We start from the raw sequence: 14409 nt of genomic DNA, 5'->3' as shown, positions 1-14409 counted from the left end.
AGCTATGGCTCAAGAGTTGGGTGATTGCCTTGAGCTGAAGAGCTCAGGGACAACACCCAGGCCACAGCTCAAACCCCATGACCTCCCCCCAAATACTTATAATAGGGCATTTACAGAGAAGGAATAAACATTTGTATGGTTAGCCTTCCTTTTTAGGAAGGTCTTAGAATTTGAAATGAAAAAAAAACAAAACATCCAAAATCTGCATTAAAAACATCAAGCAACTGAAAAAAAAATTTTTTTTCTCTCTTCTAAAAGTTCATTCAATTTCTCCAACATGAGCAATGCCTTCCAGGCTAACTTTCTCCATAGGATTTATCCTCTTGATGTTTGGCATACATCTCTTTTCTTATTTTCTCTTCTTAACAAGCCCCTCTACTGTACACATACACACCCGCACACACACACACACACACACACACACACACACACACACACACACACCCCGCACACATTGCTTCTCTCTCTAGAATTAGAAGCAGCAGAGGGATATCAACCTAAAAGATTCAGCCATTGTACTCAAATAAAATCTAGGTTCTTTTGCTTCTCCTGGAATGTAGTTTTATTTAATAAGATAGCCGTTTTCAGCCAAAAGAATGATCACTGTATTATGACAGAAAAGAAATGAAAACAAACCCACCTAAATTCACTTCTATTACAAACATCTGAATCATTATCAACATTCTGAATGTGACAAATCATTTTATCTTATAAAATCAGAAGAGCTGGCAGTTATTAAACATTGAGTTTGAACTTTAAATCTTTCTATGAGTGTACCTGGCCCTTGGCAATATACTAAAAAGATAAAGCAAATCAGCAAAAACAAAAATAAAATTGATTTTGCTGTTCACGAATTTTGTCACTAAAATGGAAAAAAATTCGTTTCTATATTAGAAAACAAGACTAAATGCAGCCCTGTATTTTATCAATTAATTCTTTTAATGGGCCAGCAAGAAACTGTACAGGGAAACTTTCACTTGGCACTAAAAGTCCAGGCTTAGAGCCAACAGATTCTTAAGTTTCATTTGCATCCGTTCATATCTCAACAGCCTCCAGAGAGCATAGTTACTTTCCACATATATGACTCTATTGGCTAAGATGTTTGTGTATGGCTAAGTAGGAGAAAGTGTAGCAAACTCATAGTGAAAAGAATAAAGCTTGTAGCTGAATAGAGCTACCTCTTCAACCCTTCTACAACTTGGAGTTAGTTGAGAATTAAGGCAGACACAGGCTGATAGAGGTGGCTCACTCCTGTAATTCTAGCTACTCAGGAGGCTGAGATCTAAGAATCACAGTTCAAACCCAGCTCTGAAACTACAAAGCTGTGAGACTCTTATCTCCAATTAATCACTAGAAAACAGGAAGTGGGGCTGTGGCTCAAAGGTAGGGTGGTAGCCTGGAGCTGAAGAGCTCAAGAGTTTAAGCTCCATGACCCCTCCCACCAAAACAAAAAAGAACAAAGAATTAAGACAGACACAAATAAATTGCCTTAATTCTTATTCCTTGAGCAGAAAAAAAAATCAGAAAAATGTCTAGTTTTTCAATAGAGAATATTTTACTTTAACCACAGACTACAAATATAACAATATTAATTCGACACCAGTGGCTTACATCTACAATTATAATTGCTCAGGGGGCTGAAATCTGAGAATTGTGATTCAAAAGCAGTTTGGGCAAGAAAGTTAATGAGATCCTTATCTCCAACTACCAAAAAACCCAGCAGTGGAGCTTTGGCTCAATAGGTAGAATGTTAGCCATGAGCAAAAAAAAAAAAGCTAAGGCATTGTATTCAAGTCCCAAGGCCAATACATGCCCCCCACACACACCCACATACACCCACACACATGTACACACAAGATAGTTACTGACAAAAAATATCAAATGGGAAAATAATGAATTCATGTAAATAGATTACCAAAGAATGACCAGGTTCTATTTATATCTTGAATAGAAAAATGGTTCATTTATGCAATCTGAATACTTAAGGGAAATTTAGAAGATGGAGAGAGATTTATGTTTTCATTGATAGCTGTAATAGTTTGGAAATTGTGGTCTCCTCATATATATCTGGAACTAAAATTTTCTGCCTTCTTTCTTCAACTTGGAAAAACACTCTGCTTTCAAGATAGCAACTCTAATCCCATTTCTCACAGTGATGGCTTGCTTCTTCCTTTGACCACAGAGCTTTTATTTTTCTTCCCACATAAGTAAACACATTTGAAATCAGAATATTAGGTTTGAGTTCTGCTTGCTAATTTACTATCTGGGTGAGCCTAACAACTAAAGTAACCATAGCAACCATTTAAACACTAATTTTCTAATTAGTATAATACGGAAAATTAAATATATGCCATATAACTATTTGAAACCTTAATTTTGATAAAATTTTTAAATGATTATATGAAATGTAAAGCCTTATAAAAACTAATATATATGCATGCACACATATATTCACATGCTCATACATATCATTTCTTATGTACAAGTTAGGGATGATGCCATATTTCATAAATACTGATCTTTCCACAGCACTCAGTTGTACTTCACAATAAGGACTTGATAAAAATCTAGAAAATAATCAAGATTTGACTATATTAATCAAGTTACATTTCATAAAGTAGAATTCTCATCTTTCCTCGCTAAAAGGTAAACTGCAAAAACATGACTTTAACCTCCTCAGACCTCATTGTCCATTTCCTTCCCATTGCTTCAGCTAACTTAGATTTATGTCTGGTACATTGTGTTTTTCAGTCTTGATATTTTGGTTAAAATATTCCCAGGTGTGATGTCCTCCATCTGTTGGAATAGCACTCACCCTTATATATTCCATCTCAACTGCCACTTCCTCCGTAGCATAAACTTACCCTCTGGAGATGAGTACTTCCTACTCTTAAGTCCATATTTTTCATATCTCTTACTGCTTTCATCATCAGTGCATGTATCATTTAGTTGAATATGCTTGATTGATACTAATATCACCAGTCATGTTAGAGTTATATTTCTAAACCATGAGACATGTAATAGAATATCTTCCAAACAGAAGTATAGAACATCTTTCTCTAAACAGTAGGTACAAATAATAAATGATAAATTACCACCTGCATAGTTTCACCTTATGCATTGCTATCCAAACATAACAAAGGCTAATATTGGAGGTTACCATCTATCATTGCAACTCATTAATTTATATTACTATCAAGACAGTTTATGATAGGCAGAAATGTATGTTTACCAAAATTTTAAAAGTTACTTATATATATCTAAAAACTATAATCTGATCTCCATAATTTTAATGTAGCATCATCTTAGCAATTGTACATTTTCAATACACAATGGCTTAAGTATATAAAATAGCTAGTATGGCCCTGGGCTGGTAGCTTATGCCTGTAATCTTAGCTACACATGAGGCTGATATCTGAAGACTGCAGTTTAAAGCCAGCCTGAACACAAAAGTCTGTGAGAATCATCTCCAAATAATCACCAAAAAACCCAAGTGGTGCTGTGGCTCAAGTGGTAGAGCAGTAGCCTTGAGCTGAATAGCTTAGGGACAGCACCAAGGCCACAATTCAAGCCTAGTGACTGACAAAAAAAATAGCCAGTGTGATTTACTGTTAGAAAACTAAAAGGTATTTTAGAAAATAAGTGAAGATTGACCTTTAAATCTGTATCTTTCACACATTTCATTATAATACCCGAATTAACATAAAAGCTAAACATTGTCATTGCCATAAAATGGATTTCACTTATCAAAAGAGTACACAAACCTCATCTCTCAGAGATATTTAGATCACATAATCCTTCATTGCCTGATGTCAGTTACTTTCTAGCCTTCTGCAGATACAATACACAGACAGCCCATAAACAACTGTTGTCTAAATGGGTTAAACATATCTTCTCATCAACTAGGAGCCAAAAAATTTATTTAAAAGAACAAAAAACAAAGCTTTCTTTCATATACTTTTACACCCTAAATATCTCTATACTTGTTTTATTTATATAATTAGCCCATGCTCACTATGTGAAAATGTCTTAACTCCAGAGAATGTCCTAGTTTTTCCACTGCTTTGCGGAAATTTTTTCTTATTATTACTATTCATTTTGTTTTATTTCTTGGCCCTTTCCTCTAGAATATCTCCAAATACTACTTAATTCCAAGGTAGTAAATGCTGAGTTCATATTATGTGATCAGCTTAGAACTATTTCCAATAACTTTGTGCTCCTCTGTGTCATTGTAAGTCCTTTTATGATCTAATGGTTAGGTAGACTTACCTAGATATAAGAGATATAATTTGTGATCTCCTAGAAGATACATATCAGGGTTGAATCTGCCCTGATGAATTCATTTTGCGGACAGATCCATGCTATTATTAATAACTAGTGGGGAAGCATACTCTCATTGGATTTATCAGAATCAATGGGAGCAAGAGGAATGTATAAATCAAGGAATTACATTCAGCTTTATATTGAAGCTATATTTAGAATGTAAAAATATTGTCCACTTTTTGTCAACACAACTTTGATCTCAATTAAGAGTATCAAAATTTGGTCCATTTAAAATTTATAACCACATCATGCTATACTAAATAACACATGATACAGGGCAAACAACAGCATGAAATGAGCAGGAACTCAGTAAGTTTTAACCAATTCAAGCTTTTTTATGCTGAATTTTCAGAAACTGACAATACGTTGCTCTTATTACTGGAGAAAACATAAAAAACAGTTACAAATGATACAAAAAAAGGAAGGAAGCAGAAAAGGAAAGAAGGAAGAAAGCAAATGCAAAGAAGAGCATTTATGGAGGATAGGAGAAACTAGAAAAGGATTATCCTGTAAGTGATCAATTAAGCACCACGTATGGAAGGTGGTGATGTCTTTTAGAAGCATGGACTCAGTAAATCAAAGCACTCACCTCAGTTAAGTGAGGACTGGGGTTAAAGCCACAGAGGCTACAGACAGTGGTTTGACACTCAGTGCACGTGTTAAAATTGGCCTTTTCTGGAACATGCAACAGAAGTTCAGTGGTATTGCAAAGAGGACAGATAGTTTTAGAGAGGCCTTGTGCTGGAGCCTGTGATGCAGATGGAGAAGTTGTTGGTGGTTGTAGAGGTTTCCCAGATACCACTTGGCTTCCTGGTTTTGTAGACTGTTGAGCAGAGTGCTTGGCTGGACCAGGTGGTTGACTGGTGGACTTTGCCAGTTCAGGCTGTTGAGGTGGGAGCTTTGCTGGTGCAGGCTGTTGAGGTGGCTGCTTTGCTGGACCAGGCTGCTGCAGTGGGGGCTTTGCTGGACCAGTCTGCTGAAGTGGTGGCATTGTTGGACCAGGCTGTTGAGTAGAAGGCTTTGTTGGACCAATCTCTTGAGGTGGTGGCATTGTTGGACCAGGCTGTTGAGTGGAAGGCTTTCCTGGACCAGGCTGTTGAGTGGAAGGCTTTGCTGGACCTGGCTGTTGAATAGCTTTTCCTGGGCCAGGCTGTTGAGCTTGGGGTTTTCCTAGGCCTGGCTGTGGAGCTGTGGACTTTACTGGTCCAGGTTGCTGGGCAGGAGTCTTTGTGGGTCCAGGTGATTTAGCTGGAGATTGTGGGCCAACCTGTTGAGCTGGAGTTTTTGGTGTCCCCAGGTGCTGGGCAGGGGACTTTCCCAGCCCTAGCTGCTGAACTGGAGTCTTTCCAAGCCCTGGAGTATGAGCTATAGACTTTGGTCCAGGTTGCTGAGATGACTCAGCCTGCTGAGTTGGCTTTGTGGTCCCTTGTGGTTGGGCTGATGGTTTCACTGCTCCTGGCTGTTGAGCTGGGGGCTTTGTTGGCCCAGGCTTTGCCAGTGCAGGCTGTGGTTTTCCAGGTACCGCAGTAGGTTTTCCAAGGGTAGCTTGCTGACTAGATGGTTTGGATGGGCTTTGCTGTGAAGGTTTACCTGGTTCTCTCCTCACAGTATCTGACTGTTTCGTCTGAGGCATGGTTGCATCCTGTTGAAGTGGCAATTTTGTCTGGTCTGTCTGAGAAAGCTGGGGAGGCTCCTGCATAGGTTTTCCTGTAGCAGCAGGTTGTGGCTTAATTTTTTCTGGTTGTTGAGAAGATACTGATTTGGGAGAGGCATCCTGCTGAACAGGGTCCCTAACAGGTCCTTGCTGCTTCGGATGTGGCTTGGGTGATGGTTGTTGTAATGGAGGTTTTGTGATTCCTTCAGGTTTTCCTTGTTCCTTCTGAGCTTTTTGTTTCTTGGTTTCTTCTTGGGATGCCTCAGAGTCTGATATCAAATCAAAAGGGTTGAACTTATTTACAACAGAGGAGACAGCACTTAAAGGGTTTACATCTGAGAGGAAACCTGGCATCATACTAGACTTGTGCTCTTCCTTCAGATCAGTTCTGGACTTTGATTCTCTCAAGCTAATAGTGGAAGGACTCCTTCCAGGCAATTTCTGGTCTGACCTGAAAGTGTCTGTAGTTCTGCTTTTACTGAGACCAGGCTGAGCTGGCCGCCCAGGGTCTGGTGGTCTTCGTGGTTGCTTTGGAGACTGACTGCTATCCAACTCTTGTTTCCTGGAAGAGCAAAGGAAAAGTGAAAATAGTGTGAGTGACTTCAAACTCACGTGACTTACAAACTACCACTTTCTTACATCCTCGAAGATTATGAATACACAAGAACATGTAGAAACAATTTTGTGACATCCTCTGAATAACAAAATCTTTAATGCTCTTGTTATTTTTATAAGTGGGTAATATTTTCAAGAAGGAAATAATGGAATTAAAAATACAGTAAAAGTATCATTTAATATGTGTAATAAAATACGTAAAACCCAATTAAATATAAGTTAAAGTCAAAGCCTCAATGAGTTAATGTAATATATTGCAGTGCATATGTGATCCTATGTTTTCAAAGAAAATCTCCTAAATACTACTAGCAACAAGAAAAACTATCCAAGTTGCTGTAATTTCTTTCTACTTAATTTTAAGAATTTATATTAGTTATGTAAAATACACTATGTGACATGAAAGAAGGTTTCAGTAGTAGAGGTTACATGATACCTTTCTAGGGATGCTGGGGAAATTGGCAATGTTCAATTATTCTCTATTCTTTTAGAAAAGCAATATCTATCAAATACTATTCTAAGTGGACTTTGCAAGATTTCTTTCACTACTTAACACATTCTTATGAAAAAAATGAATCTCTCTTATGCAAGACCAATGTCATTTCTAAACACTAACTCAATACTTGAAATTTCTATGTGAAGAAAGAACAGATTCACCTAGATACATCCTGACATCTAAACAGCCAGTGTGATCCCATCTTTGAAAAGTATTGTCACAGTATCAAGGTGTGAGTATTAATGCACCGGACGAATATGACTATAACCCCTCTATACATTATCCCAACAATAAAAAATAAATAAAAAATTTTTAAAAAGTACTGTTACAGTCCTTAATGAAAAACAAAAACAAAACCAGAACTCTAATTCAAGGAGATCTACATCATTTCTTATTGTCACTTATATATTATTAGCAATCTTATTGTTACTGATACTAACATAAACATATGACAGCTAATGAATGTATAACATTTATCTTAATTCAGACAAATGTACCAGATATAAATTTTAATGGCTTTAGAATGACAACCAATCTCGAATGAGTGTCTGAATAATTAAAAGACTTTCCTTAGCACAGATAGCCAAAAGTCATAAGCACAGTAACCTTTTCAATAAGCCATTCTTTCACCATTGAAGTCACAACTTTTCACATCACACTATAGAAGAAATCAAGTAAGTATTCTGTGGGATTATATTATGTCTTAATTTTGGAAAGTATGATTCCTTTTAAAATAAAGATAAGTAAATAATGGCTTAGTAGCACATATTATCACAATAAAATTCTAATGTATTAATTTAGTATTTATATACTAAAGAGCAAGACAAGAGATTTTTTTAAATTTTTTTTTCTCCTATCAGTTATGGGTCTTGAATTCAATGCTAGCACTCTAGCCACATCTCCATTTCCAGTTTTCTGGTAGTTAATTAGAAATGAGTTTCTGCCTGAGCTTGCTTTGAACCACAATCCTCAGAGCTCAGCTTCATGAGAAGCTAGGATTACAGGCTTGAGCCACAGGTGCCCACCTTTCCCTTTTTTTTAATGTCTGCCAATACATGAATCAAGTTTCTCAGAACTACTGAACTGGTGTAGAAAATCGAGCACAGATCACAGTCTAAAACATAATAGAAATAAGCAAAATAGGAAAGAAACTAATATATAACTGGCAATGTATATATAAAATAATATTCTGATTTTTGAAAAATAAAGAGGTAAAGGTCTCAAGCTTAATACTTGAGCATATGCCTATCATATAGAGCACCACCAAAATAAAAACAAATGGAAAAAAACAAACGATATAGAATTCTGAGTTTGGATTTCCTCCTTTAAAGAGGTTACAAAGCATAAATATTTAACCACATCTCTGAAGTGCCAAGAGAAACAGAGAACTAAAGTGATTTCCCTAGTTAATTCTAACAGTTATGATTTTAAAATACATACCATATTTCCCTTTAAGGAAAAATTATTTTTGTGAACTCACTATGTTATATGGTCCATAGCAAAGTAGTAGAGCCACAATAAACATCGGAATGTAATTTATGTTCAAACAGGTTCATGATCCTAATGCTGACACTATTCAAAAAAATTCTCCATTGTTAATATATTGTACCACATCCTTGAAAAAAATTAGAGTTATGAGAGTATCTTCCATATGATTACTTAAGTTTCTTTACTGCAGTCTCTGAGAAACCTATCTTTAAAAGGAAACACAAATCTATTTTAGTTTTTTTCAAACTTTTTTTTATGAAAATATTTGTATTTACCAATCTATAAAAGTTTCACTTAATCCAACAAATGTGCAACACAAAAACATGAAATTTATAAATGGCAAACTATCTTGTTAACAGTAAACATTATAAGAAAGCAGTTTGCACTGCACATTATTATAACATGTATTTCCCATAAGTAATGTTTTACTATCTTAGAGAACCTCTTTACCTCTTTGTCAGAAATGATCTATAATGCCAAAAAAGATTTCCCCACAATATAAATTTAACTGCGAAGCTGTGTAACTAAAAGTAAAAGATAAGAGATCTAAGGGTGAGAATGAAAAAAAAAAGCATTCAGTGTTAAGACTAAAAAAGTGTTAAGGTGCCTTAATTTTGGTCTTCTGAGTTTTCATTTTGTATAACAGTGATTACATTAAAAAGGAAAACTGCTAAACTAATCTGGTCTTGAACTCCTATTTTCTTACCAATCATGCAATGGTCTTGAACTATTTCCTATTTTCATCCCTACAATTAAACCTGGCAACTAGGATATAAACATTAATATTTGATGAATTCATAAAATAATGGTGAACATTTCAGATTTTTGCTATACACTAGATGAATGTTTCCTTAATTCCCTTTGCTTCAATTTCTATAGGTCTTCTAAGATACTTCCATAATTCACATTAGTAGTGGATCTTGGCCTGTTGCTCTAACAAGCTATAAAGTAGGTGGTTATTCAGTTGGCAAAGCCCAAATACTAAAGGGAATAATCAACTCAGTAGAATTCTTACAACAATTTCTATAAAGTATCCTATTAGAAAAGTTGTCCTTTAACCTTTCTTCAGGAGTTTTGTAACTTGTCTTCTACTTCTAGCTTCCATGTTTAATATAATTATCTTTTTCATTTTACTATTGCTAATTTCAGATTAGAATTTTTCCTTCATAAAACAGTAGAAAAGAACTCTGAGGTAAAATGAATCAATCAGATCTGTAAGTTTAGGAATGCAAAAGCAACTGCAATAATATTTTTAATGTAATATCATAGTCAGTGATGCTTAATTTGACAATGCTGAGTCATAAAATCCTACATTGTTAGAAATAATCAACTAGCAGAAGCTACTCCTTTTTAAGCTAGAGAAGATACAGAAACTTGAAGAATCAGGAGATTAATTTAAATCATGAAAGTGGTTACCCAGAGAATTATGCCATTCTGATGCCTCATCAGGTATATAGTAGGATTGGGGTGTTCCAATCTATCACACTGACTTACTACCAACAGTTATATAGGGTTGATACCAATAGTCATATTTATAAGATTATTTTAAATTAAATATCATTGTCAATTTTTAATCAACTCTCTTAATAACTCTTTAAAACAGTTGTATGCCTTAACAAAAAGGGAAATAAAGCACATATTCGTTTAGAAATTCATATTAATTACCATAAGTCAGCTAAAATCAAGAAGAACCTATATCTTTGAGATGCCAATCCTTATTTCTTTAAAGGAAAATCTGAGTACTACCATGCCCAAGTCACTTCTCTTAAACACTTTAACGAACAAATACATTCTTAAGTATATGCACATATATTGAATTATCCTGATACATACTTATGTGCATATACATGAATTAAAATGATCTGAAAAGTCTACATACTAAATGTTTCTTTAATTACCATACATTGGGATAACTTCTTAAAAGTTATGGTCCTTTAACAGAATTCTTTCTGTAAAACAAAAATGAGCTGAAAATTCAAAAGCATTTTTGAATACTTGGAAAGAGCCTGATTTAGGCTACAAATAAATTATCAATAAAAACTCCACCATAACAATATTATGAGTGGAGAGCTTTGAAATTATATTATTTGATACAAATTCTAAATAAAGCCAGCAGTATAACAGGATGAAACAGTTTTCATCATCCACTGATCAGAATTTAAGAACCTAAAAATCAAACATCACATATTTCTTGATATTTGCAACCAGTGTTTTAAACCTGTTGCATGCTTCTCTTCGGAAAAATTATAGGAAGTCTGCCATTCATTTCTTTTTTAAAAAATCCTAATAAATACTGTAGCTTTCTACTATTCTAAAAAATTTACGGAGAGAAGCTGTTACCAATGTAAAGTTATTATCAAGTGAGAAAAATAGCTCATGCTGTTAACTATACTATTTATACAGCAATGGATGATATAGCCTTTAAAATAAGGAAATAGACCCAATATAAGTTCTAATGTATCTAATATAATGGGATCAATTTTTGAAAATTGTGATTTTTTTACGATAAATAAAATTTTTACCTGACAAATTTTAACATATAAAATATCATTTAAAAATACTCAGTATCCATTTTTAAAATGTAGTTGCTCATATATACTTCAGTATTACAATATCTGACAAAATTATGTATTTTCTCATTTGTAAATAAGTTAAGATCATCTTTATTTCAGAAAGAAGAGAACTTTACTTCTATATATGCAGGGCTTTTTTACATTATTAATATGTCAAATAAAAATTATAGATTTCTTTCCAGTAGTCATACAGAAAGAATGTTTCAGAACCATGGATAGAGAATTTTTTCTTCAAAAGGGTGTATGTAAACTTACAGGGTTTGTTTATAGTAATAAAGCAGAGGAAACAAAATGATTATACCCTCTTAGATCTCTAACTGGGAAAAAACTAATTTACTGGGATGTAGGAAAATGGAAAGTTAGAGAGGAAATGAATATGTTAATATGCAGATTAGCTCTTATAATTGCTGGTGCACGTTGTCATCCGTTTTTCTTTTTAAAATTCTGTACTGAAAGCAAATTTTAAGGTAATACAAACTTACATGTTCTTCCATCAACTGAAAGTCACTTTTGCATTAAAAAGAGCAATGTTTTTTTTTAAATAGCATATGCTAATTCAAAAATACAAGCACAGCACCTGCTCTGCTGTGACCAAACCATCTGTTTAATGTCACAACATATTTTAAGGTCTCTAACTGAATATAAAAGGTGACTCCTTCAATGCCTTTTATCGAAACAGCTTACTGTTCTCCTTTGGGGGATGAGAAGAGGGGAACAAACCACTCCCAGGTGGATTAACAGGTAACAGGAATATGTAGACACCATTCACAGAGAGAGAGAAAGAGAGAGAGAGAGAGAGAGAGAGAGAGAGAGAGAGAGAGAGAGAGAGAGAGAGAGAGAGAGAGAGAGAGAGAGGGAGAGAGAGAGACCCCGAACTGCTGAGACTTAAACAGAAACAGGTAAACACCCAACCCAGCTTGATCCATTTCCCCCACACGTCCGTGTTGTATTAATGGAAGAATTCCAGATTAGTAAAACACTGGAGGGCGTCTCTCCACACCATCCTTGAGGGAAAAGGTTCCAAAGGCCAAAAAAAAAAAAATCACAACCTAAAAATAATAATAATAATAATACAGTTGCAAGAAGGCAACCCCTGTGCCTCTCCTCCGGCAACTCTACACCGCATCGTGTTTCGGTTATTATTATCATTAATGTTAATTCTACCCCTTCAAGGCTCCCCCATGAAGGCGACATGTATGTGCCGCCGCGCGTGCACACACGGGCACGGGCGGCCAGCTGCACATAGATGCCCGGACAGGGATAGATAGCATGCGGTGCGTGCCTGTGCGTGGAGGGCGACTCCGCAGCGGCCGGGGGGCCGCCTCCCCTGGGCAGCCCCTGCGCCCTTGACATGACAGCAGCGATCTGCCTCCGCTCCTCCTCGCTCAGCTGGCTCAGGTCCGCCTGCATGCCCGCCGGGATCGCGGCGTGCGAGGGGCTCCCCGCGCCGCCCGCCGCGCCTCCGGCCGCCGCCGCCGCCGCCGCCGCCGCCAGTCCTTCGGGGAGCCCTTCCCCTTCCAAGCTCGCCTCGTTGCCCATGGCTCAGGTTCCGGCCCGGGGCCGCGGCCGCCGCCTCGCGCCGCCGCGTCCGGGTGCAGAAGCCCGCGGCCGGCCCGGAACAGCTGCCGGAGCCCGGGTCCGCCCCGCGGCGTGCACTCGACACCGCCGCCACCCCCCTTCCCTCAACCACCACCCCTCTAGATCGCCGGGCGCCGCGCAGGGGATTAGTCCTGTTCCCAGGTGACGCCCGCCACCGCCATCTCCTCCATGTTGGACAGCGCCAAGGCAACCTTTGCAGGAGCTGCGTCCCCTCCCGGACGCCGCCTCAAACGTCCCCCGGTGCCTGAGAGAAGCCGCTGTGAGCGCTGCCAGCCGGGCGCCGTCCGCCCCGCCCACCGCGCCCCGCCCCCTCGCCGGCGCCCGCCCCGCGCGCATGCGCCGCGCCGAACAGGTGATGCCCGCGTGCCACGCCCACCCCACTCAGCGTCGCCTGCTGGCTCTCTGCACTCTAAGCACTGATTTAAAGGAGCCTGGCCAGAGGAGCCCGGAGCCAGGGCCAACGAACTGAGGTTTCTTTCAGGCATATTTCAAGATACCTCAAACTTGAGTTTTAGCGGGCTACATAAAAGGGATGAGGGGAGAGAAAGGATAGGAAGGAACGTGTCCTTTCAGCTTTGGCTCTTGGGATTTGTAGTTTACTATGATTTATTATTATCATTATTATATTAAAAAATTTTAATTAATTTCATTTTATTGTAAAAGAGATGTATGGAGGGGTTACAGTTGCCTAAGAAAGAAAATAAGTACTTTTTTTGTGGAACAGTGTTACCCCGCTGTGTTTTCTTCCACTTTCCCCTCCACCCACTCCCCTTCCCCCCAAGTTGTAAAGTTCATTTCCCACAGAGTGTCTTGTGAGCATCTCTGTTGCATTGGTTCGACCTTTGTCCTTTGTCTCACCATTTTATGATGGAATTTAAAAATCCTAGGAAGGGTTTTAGGTAACTGGAAATTAAACAGAATACTTGTTCATACATTTGAGAATTTCCCAACAGGAGCTTAGAATGACATTTATTATCGGAAACTTTCTCAGACCAATTAGATGCTTATATTATGCAATACTGACAAACAGGTAAGGGTTTTGAATGCTCATAGCTTACAGTGTTACCTAAATAGTAAAGGACTGTGGAAAAGTTTGCACTAGAGGAACTATAGCGTAATCTAGATTGTTAAATAGTAAATTTTTTCCAATACTGTGCAACCTTCTCCATTTAAGAAAAATAACTGTGGAGAGAAAAGTGTAAAAGAAAATTAGCATGAATTACATAGGTAACACCAGATTTCCAATACTCTCCTTTACTTTTTCCTTACACACATCTGTTGTTTCTTTTCTTAAAGGAACAAATAAGCAGAAATGAGAGTTGCTCAGAAAGTAATTTTCCTAATTCTTTGAAATAATTAACATGGTCAAAATTCTTTCCACTTACATTAAAACTAAAAAGTGGCACATTTACAATAATTCATGACTGCATGTGATGATTTTAAATATGGCTACTTGTCAGATGAAGTTGCCTTACTGGTAAAGTATCTACAAAACTCGAAAGTGAAATTTAGTTGGAATGTGAATTCCTGCCATAGGAATTGTTCATTGAGCTAGAGCTGTGAATGCATTCACTTCATAAAATATACTAAGGTTTAGGCAACCTAACTTTCAAAGACCACATTGGAGGCAAATATAATGTGATCATGGGTCTTAGGAGTGAAAG

The 14409-nt window shown here is 37.3% G+C and overlaps 1 protein-coding gene across 5 annotated transcripts in view; it reads right to left on the bottom strand.

Moving 5' to 3' along the window:
• Pclo (piccolo presynaptic cytomatrix protein) overlaps positions 1–12955 on the bottom strand; it is a 263933-nt gene extending 250978 nt beyond the window's left edge. For 3 of the 5 annotated variants that reach the window (XM_090332895.1, XM_090332894.1, XM_090332893.1), the window contains exons 1-2: positions 12429–12955; positions 4913–6539 (exon numbers count right to left, since the gene is read on the bottom strand). In XM_090332895.1, coding sequence (XP_090189021.1) covers positions 4913–6539; positions 12429–12685 — 1884 coding nt within the window. In that variant the 5' untranslated portion in view covers positions 12686–12955. Of the gene's footprint in view, positions 1–4912; positions 6540–12428 lie in introns of those variants that run through there. The other 2 variants (XM_090332891.1, XM_090332892.1) reach the window with 1 other exon arrangement.
• Positions 12956–14409: the final 1454 nt, after the last annotated feature.

Source organism: Megascapheus bottae, chromosome 5 (assembly GCF_031878675.1).
Source record: "Megascapheus bottae isolate mThoBot1 chromosome 5, mThoBot2.hap1, whole genome shotgun sequence".
In the NCBI taxonomy this organism is placed as follows: Eukaryota; Metazoa; Chordata; class Mammalia; order Rodentia; family Geomyidae; genus Megascapheus; species Megascapheus bottae.
The sequence above is the reverse complement of the archived record's forward strand: the minus strand, read 5'-3'. Positions and strand labels throughout refer to the sequence as shown.